Source organism: Thunnus maccoyii, chromosome 4 (assembly GCF_910596095.1).
Source record: "Thunnus maccoyii chromosome 4, fThuMac1.1, whole genome shotgun sequence".
Classification (NCBI taxonomy): Eukaryota; Metazoa; Chordata; class Actinopteri; order Scombriformes; family Scombridae; genus Thunnus; species Thunnus maccoyii.
In genome coordinates, this window is record NC_056536.1 from 7,944,337 (window position 1) to 7,962,647 (window position 18,311).

At 39.4% G+C, this 18,311-nt stretch overlaps 1 protein-coding gene across 1 annotated transcript in view; it reads right to left on the reverse strand.

Annotated features, from left to right (window-relative positions):
- LOC121896296 (V-set and transmembrane domain-containing protein 2-like protein) overlaps positions 1-15,548 on the reverse strand; it is a 45,589-nt gene extending 30,041 nt beyond the window's left edge. The window contains exon 1 of the mRNA XM_042410093.1: positions 15,234-15,548. Coding sequence (XP_042266027.1) covers positions 15,234-15,351 — 118 coding nt within the window. The 5' untranslated portion in view covers positions 15,352-15,548. The remainder of the gene's footprint in view (positions 1-15,233) is intronic.
- Between the last annotated feature and the right edge of the window lie 2,763 nt (positions 15,549-18,311).

The following is an 18,311-nucleotide window of genomic DNA, read 5'->3' on the forward strand; positions in this document are numbered from 1 at the left end:
CTTTATTTTATATTTTTTTTTATCTTTACATTACTTCAACATACAGAAAGCGACTCCTGAAAGGACTAGTTTTAGGAACATTTTGGAAAATCTTTGCTTTTTGTTTTTTTAGAGGCAACTAGTCAGCGGACCTGAGTGACCTTCACTTGTGGTTGTAAAAGGTCAGCGACATAGGTTGAAGCTAACCTATTGAATGATTTGTAGGCAAACAATAAAATCTTAAAATCAATCCTAAAACATACAGGGAGCCAGTGGAAGGAGGGCAGTATGGGAGAAATGTGCTCTGGTTTGAGTGTTCCTGTTAAAAGATGAGCTGCAGCATTCTGGACCAGCTGTAAGCATGAGAGGGAGACCTGGCCAACACCAACGTGAAGAGCATTACAGTAGTCAAGTTGGGACAAGATAAAAGCATGTATAACCCTTTCAAAATCATTAAACAATAAAAGTACTTGACCTTAGATAAGAGTCTCAGCTGAAAAAAAGCTAGATGTGATCACTGTCCATTATCACAACCAGATTTTCTAAAGTGGGTTTTACATATGGTTCCAGTGAACACAGGTCCATATGAGGGGCATCACAGGCACCACTGGATCCAAATACCTGGACCTCAGTTTTACTCTTATTAAAGTTTGAAAAATGTAAGACCATTCAGTCTTTGATGTCCCTGAGACAGTCCAACAATGGTTTTAAAGAGTTTGCCTCTTTCTGTTTCAAAGGCAAGTAAATTTGAGAGTCATCTGCATAACAGTGGAACGAGATGCCATATTTTCTAAAAATGGACCTTAAGGGGGAGCATATAAAGGGAAAATAAGACTGGCTCAAGAATAGAACCCCGAGGGACTCCGCAAAGGAGAGGAGCTGAGGAGGATACAGAGTCACCAAGGCTGACAGAAAAACTTCTATCAGACAAGTAAGACCTGAACCACTCCACAGCAGTACCTTTGATGCCAACACAATGCTCCAGGTGAGAGATGAGGATACTATGGTCTATGGTGTTGAACGCAGGTATGAGATCTAAAAGCACAAGAATGGCAGAATCCCCAGAGTCAGTAGCTAATAAAAGATTCTTAAAAACTTAAAAAAGATTGCAATTATACTTTCTCCAAAATTTTTGAGAGAGCCTTCCCAGTGGTTTTCACTTGCTTCCAGTCTTTATGCTAAACAAGGCTAACTGACTCAAGCTCTCTCTTAACACACAAAGTGGTAAAAGTGGTATGAATCTTATTTTTACATTTTATGGACTGAACGGTTAATTGATTAATTGAAAACATATTTGAAAGATTAAATGAGGTAATAAAATAGAATATATAGTTGCAGCCCCAACAATACTTACAAATAAGATCTGAAAGACACAGTTTTACTAAATCTAACCAGCAGGATTCAGTGCCTATCAGTGCAGCCAACCATTACAAATCACAACACACTGAACAAATACAGTTTACTCTTATGCTGTACTACCACACCAAGCTGAGTGTAAGGGTATTAGTGTGTGTGTATGTGTGTGTTTACATGTTTCATTCTACACTGCCCACAGGTATCAAGCTCTCCAGCAGCAGCCCTTTGTAAATACCATGCAGAGCCTCAAAGATGGCCAAGAGCCTATTAGTTGGACACGAAAGACAGAATATGTGAATCACTGGCAGCTGGCTAAAGGAGGGAAAGAGCATTATTGGATTCAAGCAAAGTGCGCCAATCAGTGTTTGTGTATGTGTATGTGTGTGTGTGTGTGTGTGTTTGTGTGTGTGTGTGTGTGTAAACCCGAAACAATATTTTAACAACTACACATGTGTGCGCCAGTTAATTTGGCTGGAGTTTGGGTAATTGCAGAACCAACCAGTGGATGTGGACTCATTCACAGAATATAGTCGCGCACAAACACACACACACACACACACCGTTTCTCTGTCCGTATACATACACACCTACTGTGATGGGAAGAGGCTCTCCACAGCGGTGTAATTAGGCCTGGTCACAGCAGAGACATAATGGATAACCCTGTCCGAAAATGGCCGAGGGCAGCACACGTAATTGAGCATTTTGTGTGTATGTCCGAGTGTGTATATGTGTGCTTCACAAGGCAAGGCTACAAAAATGGCATTTCTTGCTGCTTGCTTTGTTCTGTGTCTGCTCGCTGGATTATGTGTCCAGCAGCACCTAATGAGCGTGGAGTTTGAAGCTGCGTGCCTTTATATTGTATGTGAACACTGGGTGGTCTGAGATTTGAAACTAGGAGTGTCTGTGCCAGACGTTTGGCATTAAAATGAAAAACTTAAAGGTATTTTGCCTTCACATAGACATTCAGATGAAAAAAAGCTCTCTGCTTATATAGTACAAGCAGGTCCAAGGAAATGGATACACATGAGGGAGTAAAGCTACAAGCAGAGAGCACCAACATATTACAAAGGTGCATAAAATGCATACATTTACGCTCCTCCTTTTGCTGTCTACATTGCATATGTAGACTTTTTTACTGGTAAGGTTGAGATCAGATTCCTAGTTCCAAGTCAAATATGCACAAATTTGTTAAGCTCCAAGCCCTTTTCAGAAACTGAATACAACATTTCTGGCCTCATGAATAACTTAAAGTAATGGCTTTTTATGAGTCAGATGTACTGTAGGTGTCCAATTACATTAATGATTCACATATTTTTATTCAGATATGACAGGAACATTATGGAAAGAGCCACAATACTTGCATGATATTTGGCACCTGGTGCTCAAGAGAGAGTGTTGCTACTGGGGACTGTTGCCTTGCAAATGTTATGGATATGCTACTAGGTCAACCTAGTCAGACTGCTGTCATGACACAAAACAAAATGACACAGCACTTATTCAGCCGTGAAATCGACATGTTAAATTGTCAGCACATTTACATAATAAGGTGCTTGGTAAATCTCTTCCACATTTTGTCAGGGGCGTTTGGGCCCTTGAAGGCGTTGCCCCTCCTGCAATTCCAATTGTGAAATACATATTTTAATTAAAATAATTTTTGGTATTGTTGTGTTGTGTGTGTATATAACTTTCAGTTGTTAATTTCACATAAATCATATATAATTATAGAAATGTGCAATGACTAATGAAAATGTGATGCCTACAATCCCTGTGTGCCGAAGGGCATACTTTTCTCCGCCACATCATTATATGGCTTTTCCTGGTGACCCCTGATTGGTTGATACTGCACGCCATAAATAGATGGGTCTGGGGCAGAAAATTTTATGCTCAAGAAATGTTGCCAGATTGAACGATTTTCCACCCAATTGCTGCTTCCTTATTAGATAACATTTGACCCCTGAAGGCAGGCAAAACATACACTGATATCTGTGGTACTGTGGTGATAACTGTAAAGTGAAAAGAGTTGCTAAGTGGCCACCAAAAGATATTTTTTAAACTTTAAGAAACTGCTAGTTTAGCTGATAGCCACCAGCAGCTGGCTCCACGCTACATTGTACAGCGCATGCTCAAAGCCAAAATACACAGAGCCACCTTGGGCCGTAGCCCCACCTAGTGGAGAAGTCACACCATGCCACTGCATTATGCTACCTAAAAGTGCTGTAAATAAATACTGTAAAAGGATTAGAGTCTGGATTCAGATTAGATTGAATTCTATCTAAGCCCCAAACTTGTACTAAATTCATGTAGCTTTGATAAACTTTAACTTTAGCTATGCAACCTTTTTCAGATACGAGCAATCATCATCACATTCACAGTTAGCCTTTCTCACCCCTAAAGACTGTTAAATGACATATCTGTATATGACGTACTTAGGTAGGATCAGTTACTCCCCTCCATTTTGTAATATTGTTGAATTGTAGGGGTTTTGGCATCCAACTTGATATTTTCCCCTTAAAAGAGCACTTTTATGAAATTTAGCATTGCATTCCTATAACACTGTCGAACTCATGATGGACATTTTTTTTAAAAATCACGAAAAAAAATCAAAAATCAATGCAGCTGAACCAGAGATATTTTCTTTGTTTCATGCATTCATCTTTCTTGTCAAAACCTGTGGCAAAATGCAACTCCGCCACCGGCAGTTTGGTCAGATTCACGTGTGTTTTACTAGTAGTGGCTAATGTAGCCTTGAGCAACAGGCCTCAAGCAGAGATGAGGAGCAGGCTGCAGAGGTCCAGTAACCGCACTTACTCCACACACCTAAATTCTGTTCATTTTCAAACTCGAAGTCTTCAGCCCCAACTGACATCATTTATCAGATTTTACACAGCTCCTTCTGGAGCCACAAAAGACCTTATACAATATAATATTCTCCAAGACCTGTAAACAGTCTCTGATGTATAAAATTGGCAGTTCAGAGTCCCCTTTTAAATTTCATTACCTTAAACTTTGTAAAAACATCTTGACCACTGAAAGACAAGACCAACTTTGTATATTCTGTAAAAAAATATTTAAACCCAGCCATATTCATACATTATTCAATCAAATAGAAATATTCTAGTAGCCCTCTGCATCATTTTATACACACTCTCCAAAACTTTGCCCAACATCAAAATTTTGAGATAGGCTCAATAATTTAAAATACATTTTGTGAGCCTGGAGTCATTGGTGGGTCTCACAGGATTAAAGAGGTTCAGAATAAAAGTAGTACCTTACACATCGAAGGCATGACTGAATGTGAGTTTTATGAATAATGTAACCTTTCCATGCTCTCCTTGAAACAGTGCTTCAGAAAAATCATCAAAATGTAAATGTAAATGCTTCGATATCAACGACATGAAAGGCAGAGTAAGAAGCAAACACATTAAAGCATACTTCAAAGGCAGTTTCCCCCATATGCTTGAAGTCATGGGATGCTGCCTGCTGATTATGTGATGGGCTGATTTCAAAGGACTGACACGAGGCCATAACATCGCTGTATATAGAATAGCAGCGTATACTTTCATGAGAGACATGTTATTATGGTGAGGAATTGCTAGGTTAGGGGAGAGGGTGGCTGTACATAACAATTAAAAGTAAGACATGACCAATAACTTAAAAATAGAGTCAATGAATCACATATAGCCACTTGTAAAGGCAGCTAGACTCAATGTAATTAACTGTAGAATAATGCTTTTCACAGCAACCCGAGAAAACTGACGAGAAGAGATACAAATATTCCAACTGGTCACTGCCGTAACTGAACACATGGAAATTATTTAACATGGTCCAGAAGTCTGGAAAGTTCAAAATGTATTTACTAACTATTCAGAAATTAATGTCAGGACGACAATGCAACTTGTGTTTCAGGACCAACACATAAAGCCACATAACCTGGTGTAAGGACCCTAAAACCTTAATTCAGAATGGGGTTGGGCAATATATAAATTTCTCTGCTGTCAGGGATTTTATCAACTCATTTATACCATTATGGCAATCCATTTAATATTATTTTTTAATATTATTTCATATTTTTGTATAAAGTTTGCATCAATGTGATGACATACCTTGATTTGTCAGGTAAATAATTTACTGGACTTCAGCCTGTCAAATTTTTCATTCTAGCATGGCATATGTAGTTTACAATGATAACTGGGGCAGATTTACCACTCAGAATTCTTAGTAATTTTATGAAACATTGGGTCCTTCATTTCAAACAAAAGTAAACAAAAGCAGGCTTTTAATTTCTAGCTGGAGACAAGATTTTATCAGCTAATTAAGATAATGTTGGCTCCATGAGTTGGTTGAAAACACTGTGTCCGGCTGACTTTTTAAAAGGGGACATTAATGCTTTTTGTGATTTTCTCTTATTTATATACTGTTATGATGTCGGATATCTATGCTAAACATGGTCAAAGTTCCAAAACATGAGGTTAACATATGTAGAAATGCTCCCTGTTAGTCAAAAGCCAGGGCTTCAACTCTTTTTAAAACTTCATTTGCAATGTTTTTTTCTACCTTGCAGACAAGCTGACATTATCTTATCGCGCATGTCTGTTCATGGAAATGTGCTTGATATGTCCACTTTAATGTTTTCAACATTTAAAATGAGAACCCTGTAGAAGGGATTTGAAATATGCACCTGATTGCTTTACATGGTATTGCAAAGACAAGACTGAGGCTACAAAAAAGACTTTGAGATAGGACTGAAAGCTAGTGAGTGGACCATATTTTGACATTCTACTGTTCCCAAGATGAAGAATGAACCTTCATGCCCAATTATTAGAGTGTAGGTGAGCTTGAAAATCCCATCATTCATCCATCGTCTATACTGCCCTGTTGAGGATTGCGGGATGGAAAATAGGGTGATACAACATATTCATATATGTTCCTATACATTAATAAGTTCTGTCATATGAATCCAATGGGATTAGCATGTTTAATATAGTGATGCTACAGCAGACATAAGTTTGTTTGTATATGTGGCAACCAACTCACAATATTATGAGGTGGGGGATCGTACAGTGCAAATGAAAGACAGTAACCCATTGCAGGATTATGAATGTTTCAATAATTGTGGCTTTTTATAGTAACAGAGCTCAGCCGAATACATTTCTGCCAGAGTGTGTGTGAAGATGTGTGTTGCAATATTAGGGAGAATGGCCCCGGCCTCCAGTGTAGCTCATAATATGGCTATTATATGGTAGCCTACGTGTGTACTTTACAGTGTGCACAATGGATGATTATTTTCATATGTCTCAGCAGTATGTGAACTATAAATTCACTGCAATGGACTGACGAGACAGCCTTGTAATCGCATTCCTGCATTAAAACTGATTAAAAAGCACTAAGACAGCATTTTGCATTGTAAGCTTGATTGTTTTAGAACACAACAAACACACAATACTGGCTTTTCATTTTTGTCTCATGATTCATTTACATTCCTCTGAGTCGCTCTGGGTAGCAGAGGCATTGCGTGATGTCACACATACAGTATGGAGGCTTGTGCTGAAAATATCACTCCTGCATTTCATATCCACTATATATAACAAACTAAAAACAGTTAGATTTTCTTCATGAGGCAAAGAAACACAGATAATCTCTAATGGCCTGTAAAATCAAAATGTAACTTAAAACCTAAAGATACAGTTGCATAGTCTGAAAAATGTCTAACACAAATTAGAGAGACTCTCCAGGGAACAATGATACTTTACTAAATTATGTGGCGGCCTGCTGCAGGCTGAGGAGCTCTTTCAGGCTGCAAATGACTGATCCTGGACCATGGATACATCACATTCCCCTCTTCGCCTGTCTTCCTCCTCCTCCTCTTTCCTCCCTCAGTGAGACTGCCAACAGATGAATCCTGCCAAGTGCCTCCCCAGGAGAAGTGTGTGTGTGTCTTTAAATCCGAGTGTGTGTGTGTGTGTGTCTTTCCTCTTTGATGGCAATGTTGGCAGTAATGTGTCTAATGGAAGATAAGCAACACTCTCTCAGACAAGTCTTCACAGCCAAGCACTTCCCCCAACATCATCATGCTGAGTGCAATAGAGGGAATACTCTATCCCCGTCCATCTCCTGGAGCACACACACACACACACACACACACACGCAAGCACATACACACACACACACAACTTGCAGTGTACACCCACGCAAAGACACAAACACACACACACACACATGGAATACAGAGAGCGAGAGTTTGGATCATCTGTCTCAAAGCTGCCTTTATCATCTCTCACACAAAGTCCACAGAGCCTTGCACACATGCACACACAGACACACAGACACACATACACACACACACACACACACATACACACACAGGCACACAGACACACAGACACACACAGACACACAGACACACACACACACGGGCTGGATGATGAGTCCCGGAGATGAGTTTCAGTCATAGAGGGACACCTCAGAGAAAGTGCAGCTTTGGATCGCCACGCTCAGAGCTGCCTGCAATCATTTCTCCTCTAAAGTATGTCCCCATACACACTCGCACAAACACACCCGTGAAGTGCTTTGCGAGAGACTGAAGGACGAGTGGGGCAGAAGGCACTTATAGAGAAAGACAGAGGGAGAGTCCTTGACTGCCAGCTGACCCTGCAGCTTGTTTGTGCCGATTTTGAAGAGAGCGTTCTGATGCAGGGGGAAGGAGAGGAGAGGATTCTGAGTTTATTAAGCACAACACAGCGAGCAGTGACAGGCGAGGGGAGGAGGAGGAGGCAAGAATGATGGAGGACACTGAAGGTCTGAATCCAAATTGTCAAGCAATGTGTACAACACCTGAACTGCTGCCATGTTTCTTCAAGGGTTAGACTGATGAATTGCCTGCCTGTATCAGATACAGCCAGACAGTGTCGTCCACTCATATGACTTCCTTCCTGACCGCAGCTGCAGCTACAGAACATCTGTCAGTAACAGCTGGAATTAATTGATACGCTCTGGGCATATTCTATTAATTTGTAACATTGTTCTATTTTTTCTGTGTATTCATTATTCATTTCCGGACTCATTGTAGTACAGAGTTGTTGTAACATTCAATGAGATGCTTCATTTAAGCTGCAAACCCCACAAGAATTTCCTTTGTCTTTTCTAGCATGATGAAAACTAAATTCTGGCGAGTCACTTAATTGTTGCATTTTTGCAAAGAAGTAGTAGTGTACTGTATAAACATGCTGTCTATAAACACACAAATTAGCAGTTTAGATCCCAACATTTCAGTATCAGCCTTTAAAGTCCAATGTTGGTTAATTATTGTTTTTTGCAACAGAACCTGGGAAATGAATGCAGACTAGCCAACTCTAAAATGCTTTCAGATCTCCACTGAGCAAAACAATTTTGCCTTCATTCAAAAAGTCACCAGCAGCATACATGAAAACTTGTAAGATTCAGCAATAAAATTGTATACATATATGGACATACTAGTGCCCTAATGGTGTAAGACTATGGCTTTGTATTGTTATTACTTTAAAAAGAGAGAAAGAAGGAAATCCATGAATTAAAGGCTTAATGCGTAGAATTTTCATCTCTGGTGCCCCCCAATGGAAGTATCAAAAAAGACACTTTGGTAGGCTCTCGTTGGATCAGATCAGGAGACAAACATGATTGAACTCAAAGCCACACTGAACCAGTTATCTGCAAGATTGCGTAATGTTTCTACAACTAAAAAACAGAATTGAAGAGATGATATAATCACATAAAAAAAATCTACATATAGTGGGTGTCTTTAACGAGTGGAAATCAGTTTTCATTAAAGAGCACAAAAAAACAGCAAAAACTTTTATTTATTTCTTATCACAAATTTTTTTTCAACAGTTTTCACCTGAATTTGGTTCAAGTGGTGCCTGTCAGTGAATTGTGAGATACTGTATCCTGGAGGGGAAGGTTGTGGCTGAAATTGAGGGTGTAGTTGCTCTTCTATGCAAGAAGAAACAGGAGATTTTTTGATTATAATAACACATATGTTAGTATGTTAGTCACATTTTATTTCAAAGTTTAATTTGATTCCTGCTATCATGTGGCAGTCCCTGACATTTAACAACTATCATGTAGATTTAGCTTGAATCACTGTTGTTTTGTATCAACAAATGACTGAGAGCAGCGAAATCAATTCAGATTAATATGAAAATATAATGGATTTTAACTTTGCTATACTTTGCGCATGAAGGGATATGCAGGCGAAGCCATGTAAAAGATTGATTTTTATGTCCTGAGACAACCAAACTGTGCATTATGTGTGTAATCATTTCTCTCCTCTCTGTAGTTTATAGCAGCCTGCCCTCCAGCACTTGTCCTCTCAGTGAGGAGTATATACTGAGGTCAGGACCTAAATACATGGCTCTACCTACTGCTGAGCACCAACAAGCTTTAAAACTGTCAGCCTGTCCCTCTCTCCTCTCCTCTCCTCCCTCACTCGTTCTTCCTGTTTGCTCTGACACTTTCCTTCTTCTTCTGTTTTTATGTCTCTTTCTGAGCAAGAGAGTGTTAATTGACAGTGGGGGACAGACAGAGAGTATAAAAGAGCCCCATGTATCTTACATCTGAAAGAAATTTAGGTCACATCAGATACTGGAAAGAATATGAAGGCAGATTGAGCACCTATTGACTTTGCAGAGAATACAGTTATAAAGAGGCAATGAATGGGCTTCTATCTGGAGCTCCAATCTGTTATTTTCAGAGAATATTGAAAAATGGCCATTACAATTTTCCAGAGCCAAATGTAACATCTTTAAATTGCTTGTTTTGTCCGACCAACTGTCCAAGGCACAAAACTGTTCAGCTCACATTTGAGGAGCTGAATCCAGCAAATGTTTGGTATTTTTTTCTTGACAGTCAAAAAACAATGAATCGATTACCAGAACTGATGATTCATTTTCTGTTGACCAACTAATCAATTATTCATCTGAGTGTTTCAGCACCACTTATATCAAAACATTTTTATTTAAAAGCTTGCTGGCGGTAAAGTGGAAGATTGATACCTACTGTATTTAAACTAGTCTTACTTCAACGCTTGGTTTAACTGTTGTTATCAGATTAGCAATAGGTCAAGGAACAACAACAGACATTTTCTTTTTTTCTCAACCCATATTACAGGCGGCATTACATATTCTATAAAACTATTTGCTAATAGATAGTTAGATATGACACATTTTAGTAGACAGGTTTGCAATACGAGAAATGTGAAAAATGTTAAAGGTGCAGTGTGTACAATTTAATGGACTTGGAAGAAATGGAATATAATATTCATAAGTATGTTTTAATTAGTGTATAATCACCTGAAAATAAGAATTGTTGTGTTTTCATAACTTTAGAATGAGCCCTTTATATCTACATAGGGAGCAGGTCCTCTTCCACAGAGCCCACCATGTTTCTACAGTAGCCCAGAACGGACAAACCAAACACTGGCTCTTGAGAGGGCCTTTTGCATTTTTCGCGGCCACCGTAGTTTCTTCTGCGTGCTTCGAAGGGGAGGAGGAGGAGGGGTAGTATTCAGTTTATAGCCAACTGCAACCTCACTGCTACACATTGGTCCTTTAATACCAATCTTCCAATGAAACGATTTTTATAGTGCTGATAGTGAAGGACAGTTGAAGCAGCTGAGCGTCTTCAAACCAACCAGCAACAAAATTATACCTGAAATGGGGCCTCTGTAACTTAACAAAATAAACGATGGTTATAATGTATGTGTTATTGTAAAAAATTAAAAATGTATTCTCTTAGGTTGGCTAATATAAATGAATATAGCTGCTATAAAAAGTGGCACATATGTTCAATAGCATAGTTTACACATGCTCTTTTTTCAACTGACTGTACTGACACAGGTGGAAAAATATGGCTTGATGTTCATCTTATTACCTTCATCATTCTAATTGTCTTTAATTTAGCAGAATTTTGTTACAAAATCTCAGTGAGTATCCTGATGAGATAAAACAGCTGTTCATGTAATTATTTTTTTAAAAGCCAGTACTATGTTTATTCAGTGCTAGTTGGATCTGTGCCCGTGTGAGCTGATCTAGTTAACAGTGTATTCTATATTTGTAACAGTAATGAAAAACTGTCAGTGAATCTCCACCAGAGACCTGCAGTATATTCGGCTCTTAAATGCACTGTTCTTCCATACTCGCTGCTGTGACACTGTATGGAAGCCTGCTGTTGTGTCGATACACCGCCGTCGGTACTGAACAGTGAGTGAGTGGGAGGCGAGGAGCAGAGGGAGACATTTGGTGTCTGATTCTGCAGAAGACACGAGTAAACCCCACAAGCTGTTGCTGAATGTTTGCCAGTGATACTGCATTGGCCAGTGTTACATTTTTTAATTTTTAATAGTCTAATACTAGTGTGATGTCACTGCCACAGTGCTCCAGTTTGCTTTGCATTTAAGGTGGCAAAGACCAGGTTGTGAAGGAGGCTTAACCATCGCAGGCTGTGATTGCATCTGTGCTAGACCTGTGTTTATACTCATACATTCATCCAGTATATTCCTCTCAAACACTGTCATAGTGCGGAGGAGCAGCCATGCCTGAAGCCTTTTAAGATGGTGCAGCAGCCATAGAGGATTCTGTTCTGTCTGAATGGTAAATGTTTCACCTGTTGAATTGGAAGAACGCTTCAAATCCAATAGTCTAATAATAGGAGTCAGAACGGGGCTGGTTTTGCAGGTAATGGAGGTCAAAAGAGGGTGACGATATGAGACCGGCCCTGTGTGACAGCTCACAGACACAAATATCTGCTTTAGTCAAGTCAGTAGAGCCAAAAATACATGTTTGTCACCTTACATTAAAGTGGAGAAAAGGTTTTCCTTTAGATTGATGCTGGAGTAAGAGTGATATGTCACTGTGGCTGTAATGGCAGCTGATAAATGACTCAAAAGGAAATAAAAAACAGTTATCCAAATGTTATGAGAAGGTCAGTCTGGTCCTGATGTCTCATTAGAATCTATTTCTTCTTTGGAAAGTTTCAGTATCTCGCTGGCCCGACGGCTCATTTACCCTTCACTGATTAATTAAGGCAATTGATTGGCTGGAGTAATCACCTCACTGGATAACCATGTCTTAATGAGAAGTTAATTGAAAAGTATCAATGAGTAAAACAGCATCAAGGCAGATGTGGATCTAGACATTATGAAAATCAAGCAGAGATATTCAAACTGTTTTTCATTCACTTCTATACGATCACTTTTCTTTCTCCTCACTGCTCTCTATTCCAGCTGGTGATGTGCCAGTGAAGGAAAAGGAGGATAAATCATGACCCCCCCAGGGGCTCGGAAAACACCACCACAACCTGAAATTACACTGTTCTCAGAAAAACAAATGAAGGCTTTGTGATTTTCCTCAGTTGACCCAGTTCTCATGCCATTCGTTTTGATAAGACTCACTGTGGTGTAGCCTGTCTTGTGAATTCATCTCACACCTATTGATGTCAGTCAAAAAAAAAAAAAAAAGAAAAAAATGGTAAAATTTACTCAGCAAATAAAAAAGGTGTTAAATGAGTTCAGGTGGGTTTATCCTCTACATCCCTGAACTATAATCACTTCCACCTTGCAAATCATTATACCTGCAATTCATCTGACAATCCTATTAGACTTAACTCTACGCCACAGCATTATGCACCGTGTTCTGAATGATTTACTAATTATTACATTACGTGGCCACTCAGTATTTCAATTAGCAATAACAGTACATGGATCTGGTACCGCACTCACCATCTGCAAGAGTTTTAAATCTCCTGTTGCCCTCCTCTTCTCTTTCGCTCTACCCTCAGGACTAAACAAAAACAAGTTTATCTGCACACACTCTTTTCCATAACATTTTTCAATTTGAAAAACAGATCCCTTTCTGTTATTAATGCACCAACTTACCATGAGATATTACTCATAGTCCTCCAAATGGCAACAAAATGAAAACACAAAATATTTTTAACAGCATTTTGCACACAGCACGCTCATGCTTCAACCTGGCCAGTCTGTCATGCTTTTTAACAAAGGATAACAAAGAGACATCTAATGGATGGTACACAGTTATAGTATTAGAAAACCAGCAGCATTCCCGTGGGAGCTCCTTATGTGGCTGGACTGTTAGAACATACATACAGACTTTCAAGTCACAAGCAGTCATCACTTACCACAAACCAATTCATCTCTGCTGCTACAGCCTGATGAAAGGAACCTCTCGAGAGGAAGTGTGTATGACATCGGCTGTCTGTTAACACCGGATCAAAACCGGTCACAGCATCAACCAGGAGTCAGTATCAGGAGTATCACATGACAACTGTGCCATCTCCATGACAACTGAGAAAACTCAATCCACTGATGAAGGCAGTGAGATGCAGGTGAAAGACGCAGAAAAAGCTAATAAGTGATGAGTTCTTCTCAAGTTTCACACTAGTCACTTTCCGCGGGTGCAGACGTGATCCTACCTGGTGAGTTAATTTCATCAGTGTCTCAATTAATATGGAATAGGATCCTCATCGGTGTGCGCTGTAAGAGCTAGACTGAGCTGATAATAGGTTATTGCAGAAATGTCTGTATCTGTGTGTACGTCAGTGAATTAATAACAACAACAGTCAGTGCAGAAATGTGAAAGTATATATCGAAAATCACATTGTCATCCACAAGTTTATTTTTCAACTGTAAAATGTCCCATTGAGCACCTATATATATATATATATATATATATATATATATATATATATATATATATATATATATATATATATATATATATATATATATATATATATATATATATATATATATATATAGTCTTGACTAGTGCTGCATAACTATGTGTGTGAGACCCAAACTGAGTTATGAATGTTGAGAAGCATCTGATAATAAAGAACCTTTACAGAAGTAAGAGAAGTTGGAAACGGACATAAGACACAGTGTCTGCTCAAGGACACTGAGGTATTCAGGCTATCACCTCCTCCACCTCCTCACTTTATTTTTCAACCCACACTTAATGCTGCTGACAGCGTGACACCTGTGGAAATTGTCAGGCTGAGCCAAAGTTACCAGGACAAACCAGAGAGCCGTAACATTGCGTGTTGGTCTGTATGACGTAAGGAAGAGTAAACACTGGAGGCTGTTTAGGGAAGCTCCTGGTGTGAGAGAGTAGGAGGCAGACCTGAATCGGTGGGAGGTTGTTCAGTTTTGGAAAGCATACCGTAGATTTCATGGGGATACTAGAAGAGAATATTAACTTCAATCTATCAGCTGACATCACCTCTGCTCCGCCTGGATGAATCACCCACTGACCAGGACAGAGAAGGATGAGAGGCACTGGTGAAGAGCTGCAGCTCTCAGAGAAAACAAAATCCTGTCAGTCATGAGCGCTGGATCACCATACATCACAAACTGCTACACCACCAAAGATCACAGCAACCTTTAAAGGCACCAGTATACTCCATCAGAAATGTGTAGTTAAACTCATCAGAAAGGGCTACCACATTTATCCTGTCTACCAGACTGAACAACTATAACTGGAAATAGTCTGAACATATATTTTTAAACAAGATCACAGATCTTGTTGGTCAAATAAAATGAGCAGAAATGCACTTAGTGAATGACAGGTTGATCTATTGAATGCATACACGTAAACTCTTTTTCATTTAATGCCTGACAGCAAGAAAACACAAGCCCTTTGGGTATTCACACACAAAGGAAACATACATTTTGCATTAGTTGGCATAATATCAGCATCATCCTCTCAGCCTGCGTGCTGTTCTTTGTTTAATTCCTCCTCTGCATGTGAGCAGATGGTATCACCTATGCCGTCCTCTCCACAACCCCTTTGATGTCCTCTCATAAGATAAAACGAATTACAGACGTCTGAAGCGGATCTCACACCTACCGTTGCCAGAGATGTGATTCTGTACCTCGCCGTGGCCAGCTTGCCTCGTTGAGACACTAAGTTGCATGTAGAGTCCCATGTAATGTAAAGTCCCCAGCAGCACCCTGAACGCTCCCATTGCTTCTGTTTTATCTGCTCTCCTTTCCCTCTCTGTCTTTTTCACATCGAGTGAAGTGCACGTCGGAAAAGATTGTTTTGTTTTTTCTTTTCTTTGTTGTTGTTGTTGCTGTTGTTTTAATCCAGGTGACTTGTGACTGGCGAAAAGGGAATTGAGATGCCTGTGAGAAATAAAGAAACGAAGGAGCGAAAAGTCGTCTCTGCCTCCCTCTGTGCCAGCAGACTGACTGACTGACTGGCTCTGCTTCCGTGCAGTCGGCTCTACATGCGGCGGAAGGAGACCTCTCCCAAATGGGAAGTGCCACGGCTTACAGTGGGGAATATCAATTATAACAGGGGTGATATAAAAACACATCATTTAGTAAACTTCAGGAGGTATCATTTTTCTTCAAGAAAATGCGCTTTTATAAAACAGCGGGAGAGCACTGAAAGGTTCAAAGCCTCAACATTTTTATTATGGTTATGTTTTATTAATACACGGAGTAACATGTTTTTCTACTGCCGTGTTTAAAGGGGAATTAGCTAAACAAAGCGACTACCAACAGTCTTCCTCACAGTGTCATATGTATCCTAGTGACCACACAGGTGTGAGATGTTTTTATTAAAGACTTGTCCAGAGAAATCCAAATCAGCTACAATGTGTGAGTAAGATGTAATGTAACCTGCTCTCTAGTAAAAATGTCTTGAAGTAAAAATTGAAAAAAAAAAAAAAAATTTAATAATCCAAGAGGACAAGAAATTTGTGAGCCGTACATCTGAATTCAATTGACTTTTTCTCCTGCTGGTAGTAAAATGCTGAAGAGGTAATTAGAGCCCATTTATGATCTTATTTGGGCCTTGTAGCCACTTTAACTTTTCTTTTCTTTACTTTGCAGTTTTCTGTCATCTGTCTGGGCTTAGCCAGTCAGAGCTTTTGCAGGAAAGTTATTTTAGTCAGTCACAAAATTTAGTATCAGATTAACAAAGCAGCAGCAGCCCACAACCACATTACACACTAACTTTTTCTGTCTTGCCTGTAGACTGCTATACCTGGCGTCTCATTTATAACCGTTGCGTACGCACAAAACGGGGCCTGAAAGAGGCGTACCCCATGCAAAAGTTGTGATTTATAAAAACAAACTTGACGGAAGAATGTGCTCACCTGTACGCAAACTTCACCACCTGCACTCCTATATGGACTGTGGAAATTAGAGAGATACCTCTATGCTGGATTTTGGAGTAAATATAAATGAGTACATTTTTTATTGTATTTTAGAAATTGAGTGTCTGTGGTGTAAAAACTACTTAAAACTGGTTAACTGGGAATCAGCCCGCTGCAGTGTATCCGGTACGAACTTCACCAGAGATGTCTAACTTTACGATCCACAGGAATGTTTATTGAAAAAGTTGTGTGGTTGTTTTCGATTATACACATAACTTCAAGACGTCAGACAACGGAGACACAAAACAATAAAAGTCCGTTCACGGCTGTTACGGTCCTTCCTCTGCAGCTGCCCGCGTGCAAATGACGAGCGAGAGGGCCAATACGATGACTCTCAACACTGATTGGTCAGAATCTAAAGACAGAGAAACTGATTGGTCCGGCGAAAGAAACACGTCAGTATTCATAAATACTTTTGCATCGACCGTTTATGGTTGAATGTGGGCGTGTAGAGGACTGGATATGAGACTGATCCACGTGCGCATATCTCCAGGTGGACTGTGATTTACAAAGGGAAATATACGTGCATTGGTGCGTACGCACCTTTCATGACAGCTTAAAGTGCTTTACAAAAGAAATTATATATATATATATATATATATATATATATATATATATACACACACACACACACACACATATACACAATACACATACATATATATATGTATGTATATTGAAACAGGGGATAAATATCAATTAAGATATAGTAAAAGAGTAAAAGACAATAAAATCCTGGAGAAGGGATAAAATCATGGAGGCAAAGCAAAATCAATTAAATCGTTTTCGGCTTTTGTGCGCACGTATTCTTTAAGTATGGATCCTACGCGCTGTTTTATAAATGAGGCCTCTGGTCTAGTGCCTGCAGTGCACACCACTTTGTTCTAGTGTTTAGTGCGACTGAAAGACTGCCCCAACCAGTCTGAATTACAACATCTATTGCTAGTGGGAAGCCTGGTTTTGAATGGGAGCTCATAGATCGATGAAGATTCTCAGTCATCCAGGCCCTGGTATATTCAGAAGAGCTAAGTCAAAGGCAACTGGACTTGTTTTAGATTCTTGGAGACGTTTGTGCATCTCATCCAAAAGGCTTCATCAGGGGGCTAATAGAGCTGCTGTCTATGAAGTAGACTACGATCTGCCTTTTAACTCATTCTTTCATTCATTCATTCATTCATTCATTCATTCATTCATTCATTCACTCACTCACCCACTTAAGAGTGTTTGGGCCAAACTGTAATAAGCCCATTTCATCCTGAATGTCTGCTTAAAAAGACTGAAAGGGAGATAAAGAATGACTGTGTCGCTGTCCGTGGTGCTGAAATGCCGCCTCTGTGTTGCTGTAATGCAGCCTGTGTGTCGCTGTCCAAGGTACTGAATGCAGCCTCTGAATTGATCACAAATTGAACAGTGGAAGATAAAATTTCTCATGACAAGCCACACCATGATATGGACTATTGGACTTTATGGAACAATATGTTACTGCTTGTATAACAGGACAGCATAGCCGGGGGTATTTTGTCCATCCTGTTAGATAAAATGATATACTGTGTGTCCCATTTATTTCAAGGAAATACCCAGAGAAAGCCTTTTTTATTACCTTTACTAACAGGAATTGTGTATTAAATGCTCCTAAATTATGATCTTGTGTCTATGACGATACTGATACACAATAGAGTTGTCAAATTTTCTACATACAGTATAGGACATAATGTCAGAGATAGGTTTGTTCTGATAATTTCTGTCTAAATAGATGAGTC